Source organism: Acomys russatus, chromosome 2 (assembly GCF_903995435.1).
Source record: "Acomys russatus chromosome 2, mAcoRus1.1, whole genome shotgun sequence".
NCBI lineage: Eukaryota > Metazoa > Chordata > Mammalia > Rodentia > Muridae > Acomys > Acomys russatus.
Window position 1 is genome coordinate 44651222 of NC_067138.1, and position 19621 is coordinate 44670842.

The 19621-nt window shown below is 40.5% G+C and overlaps 1 protein-coding gene across 1 annotated transcript; it reads right to left on the minus strand.

Annotated features, from left to right (window-relative positions):
• Positions 1 to 9396: 9396 nt before the first annotated feature.
• Tstd3 (thiosulfate sulfurtransferase like domain containing 3) lies at positions 9397 to 18081 on the minus strand. Its single transcript, XM_051160839.1, has 4 exons — positions 17915 to 18081; positions 11146 to 11319; positions 10897 to 11056; positions 9397 to 9777 (listed from the first exon to the last, which is right to left on the minus strand). Exons 1-4 carry the CDS (start codon positions 17982 to 17984, stop codon positions 9705 to 9707), a joined length of 477 nt encoding a protein of 158 aa, XP_051016796.1. The 5' UTR covers positions 17985 to 18081; the 3' UTR covers positions 9397 to 9704.
• Between the last annotated feature and the right edge of the window lie 1540 nt (positions 18082 to 19621).

Sequence of the window (19621 nt, forward strand, 5' to 3'; positions counted from 1 at the left end):
ATGGTGCCCTCTTCTGGCAGACAGGCACATATACAAATCTTTAAAAATAATAAATAAATAAATAAAGACAGAAAGAAAAGAAACAAAGAAAGAAAAAAGGGGGAAAAAGCTCTCCCCAGGCCTGAAGGGGTTAATCTGAGCTTAGCTTGGATGCTTGGTGATAGCCAATCATAGTCGTTAACTATAGTTTTATCTTCAAGCTTCTTTTAATCCAGTTTATTTTTTTGGTCTAATCTCTGTGGTTCATAGTTTTCTTTGCAATCACTTACTGTGGAAAACAAAACATTTAGAAGAGCAGACAAAGCAGTGTAATAAAGCTCCATGTGTGTATGCTCTAGCCTAGCAACTACTGATTCATAGCCACTTTCACCTTATTTAAACTTCCACACCAGTCTCCAGTTTGCATATTATTTTGAACAAAATTCCAGCTATATCATTTCATCCATAAATATTTCATACTTCTAAGAGGTAACGTAACTACCAAATATCACATTAAAATTCTTAATTCCTGGGGGCTGAAGAGATGGCTCAGAGGTTAAGAGTACTGATTGCTCTTCCAGAGGTCCCGAGTTTAATTGCCAGCAACCACATGGCGACTCACAACGATCTATAATGTAATCTGATGCTCTTGTCTGGCCTGCAGATGTACATGCAGGCAGAGCACTGTATATATAATAAATAGATAATCTTTTTTTAAAAAAGTCTTAATTCCCTGAAAATTGCAGAACATTCTATGTATTCATTTATAAAAATCTTTTAGTTTTAGAGTCATGGAGTCTTCCTCTATGTTTAAAAAAAAAGAAATCCCTGTTTTCATTTGTTCATTTACTAAGTTTCCCATAGCCTAAGTTTTGCTGTGAGCATCTTTAGAATGCCATTTACTCTGTGTTGCTCTTTATATTTCTGTAAATTGGGAATTGAATATAAAGGCTGATACTTTTTGTTTTGGCTAAACTACTGTATCAGGTGGCATCTCTTCCATTAGTAAACAGGTAGTGGTTGTTGCTGTATTGTCACCCACTTATGACAAGTATTGTTTTTGAAATCAATTACTGTTAGGCACACTGTCCAGTATCATAGCCACCAGCCACTTAGGGTTGAAGAGTTACTATGTGGCTTGTCTTAATGCAGATACACTGTAAATGTGCAAACATGTTGGATTTCAGGTACTTAATACAAAACAAAAGAATGTTAAAATTTCAATTTGTTTATAACTATTATGTGTTTTAAATGATAATATTTTGGATACATAGAATTAAATAAAATATTATTACAATTAATTTTTCTTGTTTCTTTTTAATTTTTTAAATGTAGCAACATTGAATATTACAGAGTGGCTTACATTGGACAGTGCTGCTACCAGATAATAATGTAAATATTAGATTTCTGTCTCATCCCACTACCTTTCATTTGCATTTCCTGCTTTTCCTTTTAACTTTTAGATACTTCTCTGCTATTTACTTCAACATTTCCAATCCAATTAGCAAACTCCTGATATTGTTAATTTAAGCACTCCCTGTTTGCCAAGTTACACTCTATGCTGCCTGAGTTTAGGGTAATTCTCAGAGTAGGTTTACTGTTCAGCCACAGGTGACGTGAGTAACAGCTTAGATGCAGGTTCTAATTGTAAAACCTGGACACCTGAAGTCCAAACACTTTACGTATTTCCTCTTCTGCTTACCCCTCCCCTTTGTATTTTTTTTTAGTTTTTTGAGACAGGGTTTCCTCTCTGTAGTCTTGGCTGTCCTGGAATCACTTTGTAGACCAGGCTGGCCTCAAACTCACAGCCTGCTTCTCCTCCTGAGTGCTGGGATTAAAGGCGTGCGCCATCATATCTGGCTTTATTTTCATTTTTTATATTATCCTACTTTGAAAGATGGAAGATCTTGCTTTCTCACACATCTTCCCCTTCCCCCCTACAATGGGGCTTCTGTCATTTAACTATGCAGTTTGAGCTGGCCCACACCTGTAGTACCAGCACTTGAGATGTGGAGTCAATCACACTTAGGAAGACTTTGCTGAGTCTTATCTTACTGGCTAGAATGACTGATTTTAAGACCAAGTATCATTGCTGCTGTAGGAGTGACTAAATTGGGATTACCCTTTATTTTTTATTATTTAGTCCCCAAACTTGGGATTTCAAGCCTTTGAAGTAGCACCTTGAGAATTTAGATTATTCTCTGTCTAAGACTATTAGGCTTGTTGGTTGTTTTAAGGTGCTTTTTGTTCCCTGGTGGGTTTTTTGTTGTTTTGTTTTTCTTCCTAGACAGGGTTTCTTTGTATAGCTCTGGCTGTCCTGGAACTCACAGAGATCCGCCTGCCTCTACCTCCAAAGTGCTGGGATAAAAAGCATGCGTCACCACCACTGGCTGTTCCATTTTAGCAGTTTCCTTCATGTTCCTTTTCTTCTGTTTGGCTTAGTCACACTGTTTCAAGTTAGAATCTTGCCATAATTTAAAGGATCGTACATAGTTGAGAAGACAGAGAAAGGTAAACAGTCTTTCTTATTACCTTTCTCTGTCTTGTCAACATAGCATACAGGGGCCGGAGAGGTGGCTCAGTGGTTAAGAGTACTGATTGCTCTTCCAGAGGAACTGGGTTCAATTCCCTGCACCCAGCACTCACAACTATCTGTAACTCCACTTCCAAAGGATCTGACACCCTCACACCAATGCACATGAAATAAAATTAAATAAACTAAAAAAAATAAAGTTAGCAGCACGGCTTTAAAAGAGGAGCATAGAGCTAAGGTGGGAGGAGGCAGTGGCACACGTGTTTAATCCCAGCACTCAGGAGCCAGAGGCAGGCGAGTTGCTGTGAGTTTCAGGCTTAGCCTGGTCTACAAAGCAAGTCCAGGACAGTCAAGGCTACACAGAGACCCTGTCTTGAAAAACCAAAAAAATAAAAAAATAAGTAGCATAGAATCAAAGATTAAACAACTGTCATCAGGACTGGAAAGTTGGTTCAGTAGTAAAGAAAATGGGTTGTTCCTGTAGTGGACCCAGGTTTGATTCCTAGCACCCTCAGGGTAGCTCACCACAGCGTGCTGCACAGAAACAGGCAGAGCACTCATATGATTAAAATGAACCTAAAAAAAATTTTAAACCTATCATCAGATACAATCTTCAAAGAAAATGTGAAGTAGGAATTTATAAACACGCTCAGATATAATCTGAAATTCTACCAGGATAATACTTTCTAGAAGTTTTTCCTTTCCCCTTCTCTCTCCTTATTGAATCTCTCATCTTTTTCTCCTCCCCCTCCCCCTCTCCCCCCACTCCTTGGAGCTGAAAAAATTTACAGTGTTGAAAAGGTATTGGTAATTTAAAAATAAATTGTTTCCCCCACACAGGGAACAATATAGTTTGCTGGACACTGTGGGAATTGTTCACTCTTTCATTTGAATTGATTGATTGAATTAAGGTCTCCGCCCAGGATGGCCTCAAACCATTGACGCCCTTGCCTCAGCCTCTGTAATGCTGGAACTGAAGTTATGAGCCACCAGGCTTGGCTTCTTTATTTTATCTTTATCATTTGGGCTCAGCTCAGCAGTTAAAAGCACTAGCTGCTAGGTTGAATTCTCAGCATCCACATGACCACTCTGTAACTCCAGTTTCTGGGGCTCTGACTCCCTCTTCTGGCTTCTGCGGGGACCAATCATTGCAAGTGATGCTGTAGATAAAATAACTATACATAAAAATTATTTAGAAGTATTTTAAAAAAATAACACAGTAGCCAGGCACAGTGGCATATGCCTTTAATCCCAGCACTCCAGAGGCAGAGGCGGACAGATCACTGTGAGTTCGAGACCAGCCTGGTCTACAAAGCGAGGACAGCCAAGGTTACACAGAGAAACCCTGTCTCAAAAACAAAAAACCAACAACAAAAAGGCAGTATTTAAGGTTTGGGAGATGGCTCAGGAGTTTAAGACCATTTGCTACTCTTGCAGAGGACCCAGGTTCAATTGCTAGCACCATCTGTAACAATAGTTCCAAGAGATCTGACTCCTTTTTCTGACATATGTGGGCACTGTGTGCATGTGCTGTACTACCAAGTGCAAGAGAAACAGTTACACACACACATATATATATATATATATTGGGGTTTTTTGTTTTTTGTTTTTTTTTTTTTTTGAGACAGGGTTTGTCTGTGTTGTCCTCTTTGTCCTGGACTCACTTTGTAGACCAGGCTGGCTTGAATGCACAGAGACCCACCTGCCTCTGCCTCCCAGGGGCTGACATTAAAGATGTGTACCACTATGCATGGCTTATATAAATATTTTCTAAAAGAATGTAAAACATCAATAAATCTTGTGTTGAACCTGTATCCATTAAGTATTATGACACATAGATAGTAAAAAGCAAAATACATTCTTACAGAATCAAAGAGGCCCCTTGGAAATTATAAAATAGATGAAGATGATAGTGAAGGGAAAGACATTTGATTAATTCAAAATTCTGTCCATTGTTGGCATGTTTTCTATGACTACCTCTGTTCCCTTGTGATCTAGTCTTCTCGAAGTTATCTTCTCCAATGATGGAGATAAAACAGCTACTTTATTTTATTTTATTTTATAAAGATTTTTTTATTTAATTTATTCAGATTACAACTCAAATGTTATCCCCATCACTTGTATCCTCCCATTCCTCCCTCCCTCACGCTTTCACCCTATTCCCATCTCCTAGGTCTATGACCAAGGGGGACCTCCTCCCCCACTATATGATCATTGGCTATCAAGTCTCATCTTGGTAACCTGCTTATTCTTTCTTTGGGTGCCATCAGGCCTTCTCACCAAGGGGAGTTGGTCAAATATGGGACACCAGAGTTCATATCAGAGTCAGTCCCTGCTCTCCACATAACTGTGGAGAATGTCCTGTCCATTGGGTAGATCAGAGTAGGGGTTCGGTGTTTGCTATTTATATTGTCCTTGGTTAGTGCAGTAGTTTGAGCAGACCCCCCTGGGCCCCGATCCACCCATCCCGATGTTCTTGTAGATTTCTAGGACCCTCTGGGTCCTCCTATTTCCCCATCTCCTATATTTCTCTTACCTAGAGTCCCACTAGGATGTCCTCAGATCTATCCCAATCTCCTGGTAAGTGAAGACTTTTGTGGGATGTGCCTTTTGGGCTAGTGCCCAATTATGAGTATATACCATGTTAGTGTTTCTGCTTCTGGGTTAACTCACTCAGTATGATCATTTCTAGTTCCATCAGAGAAATGCAAATCAAAACGACTCCGAGATTCCATCTTACACCCATCAGAATGGCTAAGATCAAAAACTCAAGTGACACCACATGCTGGCGAGGATGTGGAGAGAGAGGAACACTCCTTCATTGCTGGTGGGGATATAAACTTATACAACCACTTTGGAAATCTATCTGGTGCTATCTCAGATTAGGGCTTCCTCAAGACCCAGCTATTCCACTCCTTGGAATATACCCAGAAGATGCTGCAGCACACAACAAAGACATATGCTCAACAATGTTCATAGCAGTTCTATTCATAATAGCCAGAACCTGGAAACAGCCTAAATGTCCCTCAGTTGAAGAATGGATAAAGAAACTGTGGTTCATTTACCCTGTGGAATACTACTCAGCTATTAAAAACAAGGAAATCCCTAAATTTGTGGACAAAACAGCTACTTTAAAAATAAGGCATTAGGTGTAGTGGCACACACCTTTAATCCCAGCACTCAGGAGTCACAGGCAAAGTGCTGTGAGTTCCAGGCTAGCCTGGTCTACAAAGCCAGTCCAGGACAGCCAAGACTACACAGAGAAATCCTGTCTTGAAAAACCAAAAAAAAAAAAAAAAAAAGCCCGTTCTTACGCTTCCTCTCTGTATGTACCTCTAACTCTTCCCTCAATAATAATCACTGTCCCCTCCCCCATATAGAAAAGGTGGCAGTAATAAGTAACAGACATTAGGTAGACTGTAAACAGTGTTGTTAATACCTGGGTGCTTCTCCTCTTTTGAAATTGGCATTTGTTATTTCCATAGCCATGGTTAAATAACTGATATACAATAAATCATATAATTTCACGTTTTAAAACTAGGCTACAAGCTGGGCGTGGTGGTACACACCTTTAATCCCAACACTCAGGAGACAGAGGCAGGTGGATCACTGAGTTCAAGGCCAGCCTGGTCGACAAAGTGAGTCTAGGACAGCCAAGGCTACACAGAGAAATCCTGTCTTGAGAAACCAAAAACCAAAACCAAAACAAACAAAAAGCTAGGCTACATAGTATATTTCTATAATTTTCTCTTTTCCACATCACTACAATATTAACATATAAACCCCTAATTTTTCATTAGCATTAATCTTGTTTGTGTCTAATTGTTCTTAAAACTATTTTAAATCTGTTGGGTGTTAGTTGTTTTCTGTTCTTATATTTGGTTACCAGGAATCAAACCAGGGCCTTGTGTGTCCTAGCTAAATGTGCTATCACTAAGCTACCTTCCTACCCTTTTTTAATTCTTGAGACAGGTTCTTATTAATTTGCCTAGGTTGGATTTGAACTCACAGTCTTTCTGCCTGGCCCTACAGAGTGCCTGAGATAACAGGCATGCTCCAATGAGTATGGCTTAGTTATTGTGTTTCAAGTTCTAGAATCTATTAGATACTTCTTCTGTTTTGATATATTTCCCCTTACTTTTGTCAACAAATTACTGAATGTATTTTAGTTTCTTCTTTCTTTCTTTCTCTCTTTCTTTCTTTCTTTCTTTCTTTCTTTCTTTCTTTCTTTCTTTCTTTCTTTCTTTGTTACAGTCACTGTGGTAGTTTGAATAGCAGTGGTCCTCATAGACTCCTGTGTTTGAGTGCTTGGCCCATAGGGAGTGGCATTATTAGGAGGTGTGGCCTTGGTGGGGGAAGTGTGTCCTTGTGGACAGGCTTTGAGCTCTCAGAAGCTCATGCCCAGGCTCAGTGGCTCAATCTTTTCCTGCTGCCTTGGATCAAGATGTAGAATTCTCAGCTCTTCCTCCAGCACCATGTCTGCCTGCATGTAATGGATTAAACCTCTGAGCTGTAAGCCAGCGCCAATTAAATGTTTTCCTTTATAGCAGTTGTCATGGCATCTCTTCACAGTAAAATAGAAACCCAAAGATGGTTACTTTAATCCTTGTGTCTGAAAGTCCAAAATGTAAATCCCCTAAGACAGGGTTTCTCTGTGTAGCCTTGCCTGTCCTGGACTCACTTTGTAGACCATGCTGGCCTTGAACACACAGCTATCAGCCTGCCTCTGCCTCCCAAGTGCTGGGGTTAAAGCATGCACAACCACGCCAGGTGACTTTGAACTTCTAATCTTCCTCCTTTCACCTCCCAAGTGCTGGGATTATAAGCATATACTACCATACCCAGCTCTTTCTTTCTTATTATTTTTCAACCATAAGATCCTATTTACTGCTGGTGGCCCACACCATGAATGCCAGCATTTGGGAAGCAGAGGCAGGCAATTTCTATGAGTTTGAGGCCAGCCTCATCTACATACTGAGTTCTGGGCCAGTCATAGCTATACAGTAAGACTCTATCTTAAAACAAAAACAAATAAAAAATGACCATGTTTACTGTTGTTCCTAGCAAGTTTTGATAAAAGTCCCAACATTATATATGAAAAGTAGAAATAGCCTTTGGGTCTGATTCAGCCAGTTTGTCACATGCTTTTGGTCTGGCCTTGAGGTAAGAATGTTTGATATATTTTTTAAATAGTTGAAAGAATATTTGGTGACACATGAAACATGAAATTCAAACTGTAGTGTCCATAAGAAATTTTACGAGAATATAGTCACATTTATATATCCATCTGTCATATGATTAAGAAGACACCTTCATTCAGGGTTTAATTGATATTTAGCTCTTGAGCCAACTGGTCAATTGATGGCTTATCTGTACTATTAGTTGTAACTAAAAGCCTGACACTATTATCTGGGCTCTTGACTACAATTTGGGTTGATTCTCTACAGCTTATTTCTCCTTAAGATCATAGATCTTCAAAAGTCTTGCAACTTCAGTAATGCCTTTAAGTAGACTAACCTGAGCTGGGCGTTGGTGGCATAGGCCTTTAATCCCAGCACTCGGGAGGCAGAGGCAAGAGGATCTCTGTAAGTTCAACACCAACCTGGTCTACAAAGTGAGTCCAGGACAGCCAAGGTTACATAGAGAAACCCTATATCGAAAAAACCAAAAAAAAGGGAGACTAACCTGTTCTTGAATCTGTGTGTGTCATGTATGCATTTGTGTGTGTGCTCATGTGTGTGTTTCTTAATATTTCTAGTCCTAGTAGGAAGAACAATCAAGAAACCAGACTGACATGTGAAAATAGAAAGTCAAATGTTTCCCAGCACTCAGGAGGCAGAGGCCACTGGTCTACAGAGTGGGTCCAGGACAGCCAGAGCTATACAGAGAGAAACCCTAACTCCAAAAAACAACCAAAAAGTTCAAATGTTAACTATTTCCAGATTTTTTTAATGGCTTTCCATCTCATATTGGGAAAGGAAATGCTTAGAGAGCTTTGGTAGGTAGGTCCTACATGATCTAAATAACTACATGAATGAGAGTTAAAAAAAACAAATGGGTCAGAAGCGGTAGGAAAACACACGTTTACTTTGTTCCTATTATGCCAGCACAGTAATAGCCATGTAACTTAACATTCTAAAGAAATGCATGCATGCCAGAAGGAGTCAGGTTGGGATAATAATTGTTTTTATTAGTTTTTACATTGAGGTATATTACTTGTAAAACGTATTTTTATGTTTGCTTTGATGAATTTTGACACACAGACCCCTGATGTTTCAGTCATGCCACAGAACACCTCTGCTACCCTACAAAGTTCCCTCCCTCTTCTGCTGAGCTGGTCTGCTTGCCATAGTCATAACCCACTGCAATTTTTATCCTCACCTTAACTTTAATTTTCAAAATTAGTTGCATTGTTACTATTCTGGCCACACTTGAGTCTTCAGAGGCTGTGAATGTGTTTTACTGTTCCAAGTGGACTTCATCAGACCCCAGAGTCTTTTCTTTTGAAAGAGGATCTCTGTAGTCCAGGCTGGCCTCAAACTCATAGCAATCTGCCTGCATCAATCTCCTGAGTATTGGAGCTACAGGTACAGGCCTAAAACTAGATGCTTCATCATTGTTTGAGATCAGAACTGCTTATTAATATACCATTTTTGCTCATGGCCATGACTGTACATGATTTGTTAATACAAACTACCTGATATTATGGAATACCAAAATACTTAAAAATTAAATTAGACGGAAGGGAAACTGGTCTGGATCAATGTATGAAAGAGTAATAATTAAAAACATTAGCTGTAGAATCTGTATATTTCCATGGTAATTCATATTATCTCAGTTTTCAGTAGACTTTGAAAATGTTCAGGGGAGCAGTATCTTGTTTGTTTTGTTTTTGGTTTGGTTTGGTTTTTCGAGACAGGGTTTCTCTGGATAGCCTTGGCTGTCCTGGACTCACTCTGTAGACCAGGCTGGCCTTGAAGTCACAAAGATCCACCTTCCTCTGCCTCCAAAGTGCTGGGATTAAAGGTATATGCCCAGTGTGGGGAGCAGTGTCTTTAGTTCACAGATGAGAGAAGTAAGAGAAGCCAAGTAGTTATACAGAATCTATTAGCCTTTGGTGCCAAGATTGGATTTTTTCTTTTGCTTAATCCACTATCCTTGGATATAGGAACACAGTCTGTTATATCAGAAGTTAATTTTCTTGTTTCTTCTCTGAGATTTCATAGGTTATCCATTCCTTCCATCCTCCAGCATAGTGTTGAGCACTGAAAACATAGGTCAAATAATGTTTCATAACAGACTGAGCAGAACTTTGCAATAGCAACTCACCATACAATGGAGATTCTACATGTCTTTAAAATATGTGTTAACCAAAACCAAAACAAAACAACCTATGTATTTAGCCGGCTGGTGGTGGCACATGCCTTTAATCCCAGCACTTGGGAGGCAGAGGCAGGTGGATTTCTATGAGTTCAAGACCAGCCTGGTCTACAAAGTGAGTCCAGAACAGCTAAGGCTACACAGAGAAACCAGTCTCAAAAAACCAAAAAAATAAAAATAAAATAAATAAATAAATAAAATTTGTTGTTTTTTGAGTAGGTTGGAAAGACAAATGCTCTTAGTTTCTAAGAGCCTGCCTGCCTGCCTGTCTTCTTCCTTCCTTTCTTTTGTTTTGTTTTGCTTTTTTTTTTTTTTTTTTTTTGAGACAGGGCTTCTCTGTGTAGCCCTGGCTGTTCTGTAACTTGCTCTGTAGACCAGGCTGGTCTTGAACTCACAGAGATCCAATTTTCTCTGCCTTGCGAGTGCTGGGATTAAAGGCATGCACTACCTCTTGGCTATACTGTCTTTATTAAATAATTTTTTTAAACCCCTGTCATAGTAGTGCTTAAATCCAGGGACTTGTTCATGTCAAACATATATGGTTTACCACTGAATCATATCACCAGCCCCAAGAAACTTTTTTTTTTGAGACAAAGTATCAATGTGTCACTGATTGGCCTTGAACTTTTGAATTTTTGTTACATGGTTATATGGTTATAGATGTTTTGTCTCCATGCCGTCGGTAAACCAAAGGATGCCTGGTGCCTAAAGAAGCCAGAAGAAGGTATCAGATCTCCTGAAACTAGTTACAGACAACAATGAGGTACCATGTTTGTACTTGTAATCAAACCTGGGTCCTCTGGAATTAAAACAGCACTCTTAACCATTGAGTAATCTCTCCAGCCTTGCCCCTCCCTAAGACATTCTTAAGTAAAGTAAGAGATGTTTATTTCTATTTTTGCTATGCTGTGGATTGAATCCAGGGCTTTTCACATAGTAAGCTATAGTCCCAAACTCCCAAATGTCCTTGTAATATTGCAATACACAGTGCTCAATCTACACACCTGTTAAAGCCCAGTGATATTGCTGTGTCCATGGCCTTCTTGCTTCTCACTCCAGCTAAACAAGAAAACACTAGACTGTCAGATTTGGATGGCTTCACTTCATGGTACTTCTCTTTGAAGTCCCTTGGGTTCATCTGTAGAGCTTCGCCTACCTCATCCACTGGGTGAAAATATTAAGGCATTCAATTAAGTTTTGAATATAATCAGTTAAGCATACAAATGAATCTGTTTAAAACATATATTACTTACATGGTATGTTGATTGATCCAGGTATTTTTCCATGCTCAAGAATTTCCCATGTGTCTCTAACATCAATTAACATAATGTCTTTGGAGTTCAATAGGTGTTTTAGTTCCCAATAGGTCACATCCTTAGAAAGAGTAGAATAAAAATGCTGGCTGCTTCCCCATATTGACTTCAAACCTGAAAAAAATGAAAGCTTAGACAACTTTGACTTAAGTGACACTAGTATCAACGGCCCTAAGTAGTAATAGTTAGATAATTATAACTACTAGACAGACATGACTGAGTCCACCTTCTGATACATACTCTGTCCCTGTTTTCCTGACTTGTAAGTATATAGAACTTCTGAGGCTTGTAGATGACTCCTTTGTTTTAGTGAGGTTGACTCCTGTGACCTAGACAACTTCAGGGTGGCACCGATCACCAGAAAGGCCAAGCCATGAATAGAACCTGGAACTTTTATGCCTGGTCTTCCATGCAGTGGAACAAGACTAGAAGACTGAATGAGCAATCAACAGGGCGAACATTATGGCACACCCATTAAGCTCTTTCATCTTTGGAGTTTGGAGATCTGCTGAGGTAGCATCCATGTGTTGCAAACATGGTACACCCTAGGTCCAGGGCTTAAGAGTTATGTGGGAGGAGCCAGTCCACTACAGGTATCCCACCCCCTCCACAAATGCACTTACGACTCCTCAAGATCTCATACCATGACTTCGTTAGCAGGTTATTCATCTGAATTCCCTAATAAATAATTTAAAAGTGCTTACCTTCAGCAGGGCGTGGTGGTGCACTCCCAGCACTCCGGAGGCAGAAGAAGGCTGATCTTTATGAGTTCAAGTCCAGCCTGGTCTACACAGTGAGTCCTGTGTAGCTACATAAAGAAACCCTGTCTCCAAAAACCAAAAAAAAAAGTGTTTATCTTTGTTCTGTTAGCAAATTACTGAACCTGAGGAAGGAGTCATGGGCATCTTTGATACATAGTCAGAAGTAAAAGAAGCCTGACTTTGGGTTTGGTGTCTAAAGTGAGGACTTTTTTGTTGGAAACACTGTATGGTTTCTTCATTAACTCTGGGTAGTTGGTTCAGAATTAAAATGTAATTAGAGACGGTAGTGGTGGTGGCGGCGGCGGCACACACCTTTAATCCCAGCACACAGGATGCAGGGGCAGGTGGATGGTTGTGAGTTCAAGGTCAGCCTGGTTTACAAAGAATCCAGGACAGCCAAGGATACATAAGAAACCCTGTCTTGAAAAACAAAGTAATTAGAGAATTAGCTTGGTGTGGGAAAACTAGCAGATCATGAAAAATATTTCCCAACACACATACATTCTGACTGAACAAGAGCATACGACCTGCCACATTGCTGTGAATGCTAGATTGCCAACCTTCAGCCAGTTCCATATTCTTTCAAAACCCTTTATTTAGCAAGAGCTTGGAAACATATCAAACATTTAATAATTGAGTCCTGTTTATAATTTATTAGTCCCACTCTAACTCAAATGACAGTATGAAGAAAAAATTAACTTCATTCTCCTTTAAAAATAAGACAGTAACCTGTATATCTTATGGTTTCTGTTGCTGTGATAAAACACCATGACCAAAAGTAAACTGGGAAAGAAAGGGTTTATTTCACTTTATAGCTCATAAGTCCATTGCTGAGGGAAGTTAGTGGCAGGAAGTCAAGCAAGGAATCTGGAGGTAGGAGCTGATACAGAGACAGGACAATTGCTATATTATATTCTCTAGTTAGCCATGGCTTGCTCAACCTGCTTTCTTGTATGTTGGGAACAAATAACCCCAGGATCATTGGTGGAGGGGGGTGGCATACCTATAGCGGATTGGCCCCTCCCACATCACTCTTAACTCTTAAATCAAGAAAATGCTCCAAAGACATGCCCACTGGCCAATCTGATGTGCTGCACCAAGAAGAGCGCACAAGTTTGTTACTATCCATGCCAAAAGGTGTACCTGGACTCTAGTCAAAAGGAAGCGCGCAAACAGTGATATTTCACATTGGTTGGAAAAATATTCAATAAAATTTTCAATCAACTAATTAGAAGAATGTAATAAGCACACTCCTGATTCCTTGTTTTGTTTTGTTTTAAAGATTTATTTATTTATTTTATGTCTATGAGTATACTGTCTTCATGTGCACCAGAAGAGGGCACCAGATCTCGTTATTGATGGTTGTGAGCCACCATGTAGTTGCTGGGAATTGAACTCAGGACCTCTGGTAGAACAGCCAGTACTGTTAACCACTGAGCCATTTCTCCAGCCTCCTTGATTCCTTATGTTTAAACAAACTCTAAATATAAAGGTAACACCTTAAAGATACTAAGATAGTGTATAGATAATTTAAATTTGGGGACAAAGGTCATAAAGGGTTTGTCCTTAAACGAATGTACAATGAACAATTTGATAACAAATTGCAGATAAGAAGGCATTTGTAGATGAAAATAAGAGGTAGTCTTACTAGCTGGGTGGTGGTGGCACACGCCTTTAATCCCAGCTCTTGGGAAGAACAGGCAGGTGGATCTCTGTGAGTTCAAGGCCAGCTTAGTCTACAAAGAGAGTTACAGGACAGCCAGAGATACACAGAGAAACCCTGTCTTGAAAATACAAACAAAAAGCAAAACAAAACAAACAACAACAACAAAGTAGAATTACTAAAATGGAGCCCATAGGAATAACAGAATAAGGTCAAACTCCCAATAGAAAAGTGATGAAAATATATGAACAGAAACTTGATGGGAAAAATTTAAATGACCAATAAAATGAGAAAAGTGGCCCAATCTCACTATAATTAAAGAAATATAACTCGTAGCCAGGCAGTGGTGGCATGTGACTTTCATCTGAGTACTAGTGAGACGGAGATGTGCGGATCTCTGAGTTCAAGGCCAAGCTGGTCTACAGAGTAAGTTCCAGGACAGCCAGGGCTACAGAAAGAAGCCCTGTCTAAAACAAAACAGAAATAATAAAAAAAAAAACAAAATGCAACAAGACATATAAGAGTGAGAACTTGGTGTCAGGCCTGTAAATCTTAAGCATATTGATAATGCCAAATATTAGTGAAAGTGTGAAGAAATGTATTTTCTCAGACATTGTCATTCAGAAGTCTTAAATGGGGCCTGCAGAGATTGCTAAGTGGTTAATAGCACTTACTGCTCCTCCAGTGGACCTGGGTTTGATTCTAGGATCTGATGGTGACTTAAAACAATCTGTAACTTCAACTTTAAGGGATCCAGAACCATCTTTTGCCCTCTTCAGGCACCAGGCTTGTTGGTAAGACATATATGTGGACAAAATATTTATACAGGAAAGATAATAAAATATATATCGTTTTGTTGTTGTTGGTTTTTCTTGGAGACAAGGTTTCTTGACATAGCCCTGCTGTCATGGAACTCACTGTGTAAATCAAGCTGGCCTCAAACTCACAGAGATCTGACTGCCTAGGCCTCTGGAGTGCTAGGATTAAAGTTTTTGTTTTGTTTTGGTTTGGTGTTTCAAGACAGGGTTTCTCTATGCAGCCTTGGCTATTCTGGACCCATTTTGTAGAGGATTAAAGTTTTAAATAGAGCTTTTGTGGAGAAGTAGTAGGGATAACATTTTAAATAAGCATATTCTTTTTTGCCTGATGGCTTTACTTTTAGGAATCTGTCCTACAGGAGGAGCCCATGTAAAGGTGAGAGGACAATTCTGTAGGATCAGTTCTTTCCTTCCACTTTTACATGCATTTCAGGAATCAAAGTTAGGGCATCAGAGTAGCTGGCCAGCACCTTTACCCACTAAGCCATCTTGTCAGCCTCAAGATGAGATTTAAATTCTTTTTCTTTAACTTTTAAGGTTTTCTTCTTGTGTATGTGTGTAACATACGTGTGGCAAGGCCACATGTCTGGAGCTGGAGTTAGAAGCATTTGTGAGCCACCTGACATTGGTGATGGGAACTGAACTCAAGTCCTTTAGGAGAACAGTAAGTGCTCTTAACCACTGAGCCATTTCTCCAGCCCAAGATTTATTTATTTTTATTTTTGGCTTTTCAAGACAGGGTTTCTCTGTGTAGCCTTGGCTGTCCTGGACTCACTTTCTAGACCAAGCTGGCCTCAAACTCACAACAATCCTCTTGCCTCTGCCTCCTCCCAAGTGCTGGGATCCAAAATTTATTTTTATATGTCTTCACAGTACATATATGAAGGTCTCAAATGGCACCCTCAGAAGTCAGAAGAGGGTGTTAGCTCCCCTGGACTACCTGGCTGGGAGCTGCCGGATCCTTGGCACTAAACTCAGGGCTTCTGCAGAAGCAATGGGAGCCTTTAACCACTGAGCATCTGTCCAGCCCTTAGCATTAGATCTTTTAAAAATTGGAATAAACCAATTCAAATTACAGACAGTAGGTTGAGGTCACAATCTTCTATGTGGCATAATAATCAAGTGGAAAATGATGTAATCTCACAAATTATGTTAGTCTTGATTCTAGCAACAAGCAGCATCCCCCCTCCCCCCAGACAGGGTCTCTCTGTCCTGGACTCGATTTGTAGACTAGGCTGGCCTTGAACTCACAACTACCTCTGCCTCTGGAGTGCTGGGATTAAAGGTGTGCGCCACCACACCGGGCTAAGAAGCAAATCTTAAAACTGGATCAAAGAGAATTTCTTTTTCTTGTCATCAGACTGGCTTTTAACTTCCTAGAATTCAGCTGCACTCACCACTCACTTGTAAGGTAATATGTAAGGAAGACAGGTTTTCCTGCCTTTCCACTCAGAGATCAAAGCCTGGAGCAACCACCTGTTTCTCTTTAGTCTCACCTTCCTCAAGACTCTCAAGGTCATGAGCCTACACTGTGCACTGTTTACTTGCATCAAGCTATAGGTGTTTTTGTATACCATATCCTTCTTGTAATTGACCCCTTGATCTAGTGTTCAATCAAAGAAGCACTCATCAGTTTTACATTAAAGGGGGGGAGGGGAAGGCTGTCTATGCAGGACAGTGGTGGCGCACGCCTTTAATCCCAGCACTTGGGAGGCAGAGGCAGGTGGATCATTGTGAGTTCAAGGCCAGCCTGGTCTACAGAGTGAGTCCAGGACAGCCAAGGGTACACAGAGAGACCCTGTCTAGAACAAACAAAAACCAAAAATGGCTGTCTAAGTTTTAGAGAATGAATATCTATATATTCTTTTGTCAAGGCTTGAGCCAAAATAAACGCATTCTGAAAATTGTTTTTGTCAGGTATGTTATAGAGAAAACTGATGAATATATATGCCTTTGGTTTTAAATAAAATTAATGTATATACAGTGAAATCAATAACTATTGCTATTTCCCTGAATTATGCCATACCGTCTCCCTTCATTTCTACACAGGATGCTTATTCTCCTTTCATATCTGTTTACTATTGCTTGCCACCATACCCTTTCATATCTGTTTACTATTGCTTGCCACCTCCCTTTAACAGTTCTATTCCTAGATACTCATTCTAGAAAAAGTGTTGTTTATGTGCACAGGGTAGATTACACAATGATTTTCAAGTAATTTAATAATAAAAACTTGGAACTAAATTTTTCTATAAGTGACTGGTTAGTACTCTGTAACACACCTTTGGCATGCAAATTTAAACGCTAAATAATATGTGAGTCAAAATACAGAAGTATATACACAATATTTACATATAATAAGAACTTATTTATGGATAACCATAGGAAGTATAAAAGAGTCTTTCAAAATCTATATCTGAGAAGAGTGGGATGTGAGGTGTTTAAAGGAGATCTGTGGCTGTGTGGTTTTGTTTGTTTGTTTGTTTTGTTTTTTCTTCAGTGAGAATATAACCATGTGCTATTTGTGTGACTTTTAAAGTACACAAAGACACCTTCCTCTGGCGTTGCGTTCACGAGCTGAGGCTTTCCCATTGCAGTTACACTTGGATCAGGCTGTGTACTTGTGTCCCTGCCGCTGCCCACCCGGGCACAAATGGTGAATTCTTTAGCTGCTGGAGCTGTAGCCCCTGCAGGAAGTCTGGCAGATTGTGTCTAACAAATAATTGCTACAGAAAGGTGAAAGAAAACAATTTTCACAGAAAAGCCCATCTTCAGTAACAAAAGGTGTTCACAAAGGAGCAATGGCTAGCTTGATAGGCCCCTGCAGCTGCTTCTTTGGAAGAAAATAGGCTCAAAAGAAGAGACCGTATTTTAAAATAGGAAAAGGGGGTGGAGTTGATACCCCGAAGGTACTGAAGCCCTGGACTGAGCTTTAGACCCAGCTGGGTCAATATCCACGTTCAGGTCTCCGCCTTCTGCTTCCGAATTTGCAAAATCAATAGAAGGGGGAAACATCTTCCTGGTTCTAATTCGGATGGGTGGGGGTGGGGGTGGGGGTGTCTGTTTCATGAAGAGATGAGCGCAGTGCCCTGATGGGTCCCAATGGTAAGTTAAAACGGTAGGTTTGTAATTAAGTCTCTCCGGGGCCTTCTTGCTGGCTCCTTTCAGTGCGGGAATTGACCTTCATCCCTTAAACTTGCACAATGCATTCCTATTATAAACAACCTTGGTGCCATGTTTACTCCGTCGCTGTGTTCATCAGCGCATCTCCAGGCTGCGAGAGCGTGGAATCCGGAGGATCAAAAAGAGCAAAAGCTCCAGGCGGGCACTGCATACCTACGCGCCAATTGTAACAGGCTTCACTTTTATTAATAACTGAAAATCTAAAGAAGAGAGTACAGCCAATGTCACTCCCTCCCCGGCACCCGAAATCAAGCGCTTTTCCAGTCCCCGGGGATCAAGCTCACCGCCAAGCGCAGGCTGCACCGATCCTAGGGCCGCCCTGCATGCGGTCCCAAGCATCCGCCTAGCCAGCATCACCAAGGGCTCTTTGGGACCCGGGAGCCGCTGACCACTTCCTCCTCCACGGCTTCTTCCTGCAATTTTTACCGCAGGCGCTGTCTAGGCTCTTGAGCGCCCCCGCAGCCAGCACCGGCAGAACGGGACACTGCCATACAGTTAATACTTTGACATGTTTTAGGGTAAGGTTAAATCCAACTGCTTTAGAGTGTTAGCTTCCCACTGCTACATCAACAAATTACCACATGTTTACTAGAGTAATATAACAGAAATGATTTACTATGTTTAAATTATCGCACTTAACTAAAATCAATGTGTCAGAAAATACGCGTATTTTCTGAAAACTTTCTTGGAAAATTTTGTTTTATTTTACTTGCCTTTCATCTTTTCAGAGGCCACCTGATTCCTTGGCACCTGGTCTTTATCTATCTTCAAAGCCAGTATTTTAGCATCTCCAAATCTCTCTGGCTGACCCTTGCTTCTGTTTGTATGTCCTTTCATCTGTCCTTCCTCTATTCTTCCTCTAAGGACCTTTACATTCAGACCACTGAACTAATTCAAGTCAGTCTCCCCACTTCTGGATAGTTTATATGTGATAATATCTTCAAAGTCCCCTCTACCAGGTCTGATGGTTTAAATAAGAATGGCTCCCAGCCGAGTACAGGTGGCCCATGCCTGTAATCCCAGCACTCCAGGAGGCAGAGGCAGGTGGACCTCTGTGAGTTCGGAGGCCAACCTGGTCTACAAAGTGAGTCTAGGAAAGCTAAGGCTACACAGAGAAACCCTGCCAAAATCCCACCCCCCCCCACACAAATGAATGGCACCTATAGGCTCATATATTTGAATACTTAGGGAGTGCCTTCAGAAAGGTGTGGCCTTGTTGAAAAAAGTGAGAGAGAGCTTTGATGGTTCAAATGCTTAAGCCAGGCCCAGTGTCCCTCCCTCCCCCTACCCCCTCACCATGTCTGCCTGTGTGCTGCCATATCTCCTGTCATGACAAGGATGGACTAAATCTCTGATATTGGAAGCCACCCCCCATTAAATATTTTCCTTCATAAGAGTTGTTGTGAAAAACAAAAGCAAGAACAAAAACAAAAAAAACAAATATTTGTTGTGGTCATGGTGTCTCTTCACAGCAATAGAACACTGGCTAAGATACCAGGTAAAATAACACATTACTAGTTCCAGGAATTAGAATTTGAGGCCTATTTGGAGTTGGCTGTACTGGGGCTTTGTTTCCCCCACTTACAGCTTCTCATTGTACGGGTGATGTATGCCCAAGGAATAATTCCATTAAGTACACACTTTGAATAACTCCGTATTTTTTTATTGTACGTTAGGTGTGTGTGTGGTGTGTTGTCTGTATGTGTATGCAAGTACTTGTTAGAGTGTATGGAGGGCAGAGGTTGATTCTGGGTGACTTTCCTCAATCATACCACCGTTATTTTTGAGTCAGTGTCTCTCACTGAACCTGAAGATGACCAAATCAATAGAGAGATGGCTCCACGGTTAAGAGTACTTACTGCTCTTGCAGAGGACCCAGGTTCAATCTCCAACATATATATGGTGGTTCACAACAGTCTATAGTTCCAGTTCTGGAAGATCCAATGCCTTATTCTGACCACTGAAGGTATCAGGCAAGCATGTGATGCACA

Coding starts and splice junctions, on each gene's coding strand:
- Tstd3 (XM_051160839.1), bottom strand. CDS start 17,984: ATGCTGGCTAGGCGGATGCTTGGGACCGCATGCAGGGCGGCCCTAGGA. Junction 11,057..11,145: donor TGGATCAATCAACATACCAT/GTAAGTAATATA, acceptor ATTTTCACCCAG/TGGATGAGGTAGGCGAAGCT. Junction 9,778..10,896: donor ATATCACTGGGCTTTAACAG/GTGTGTAGATTG, acceptor CTATGTTTTCAG/TGCTCAACACTATGCTGGAG.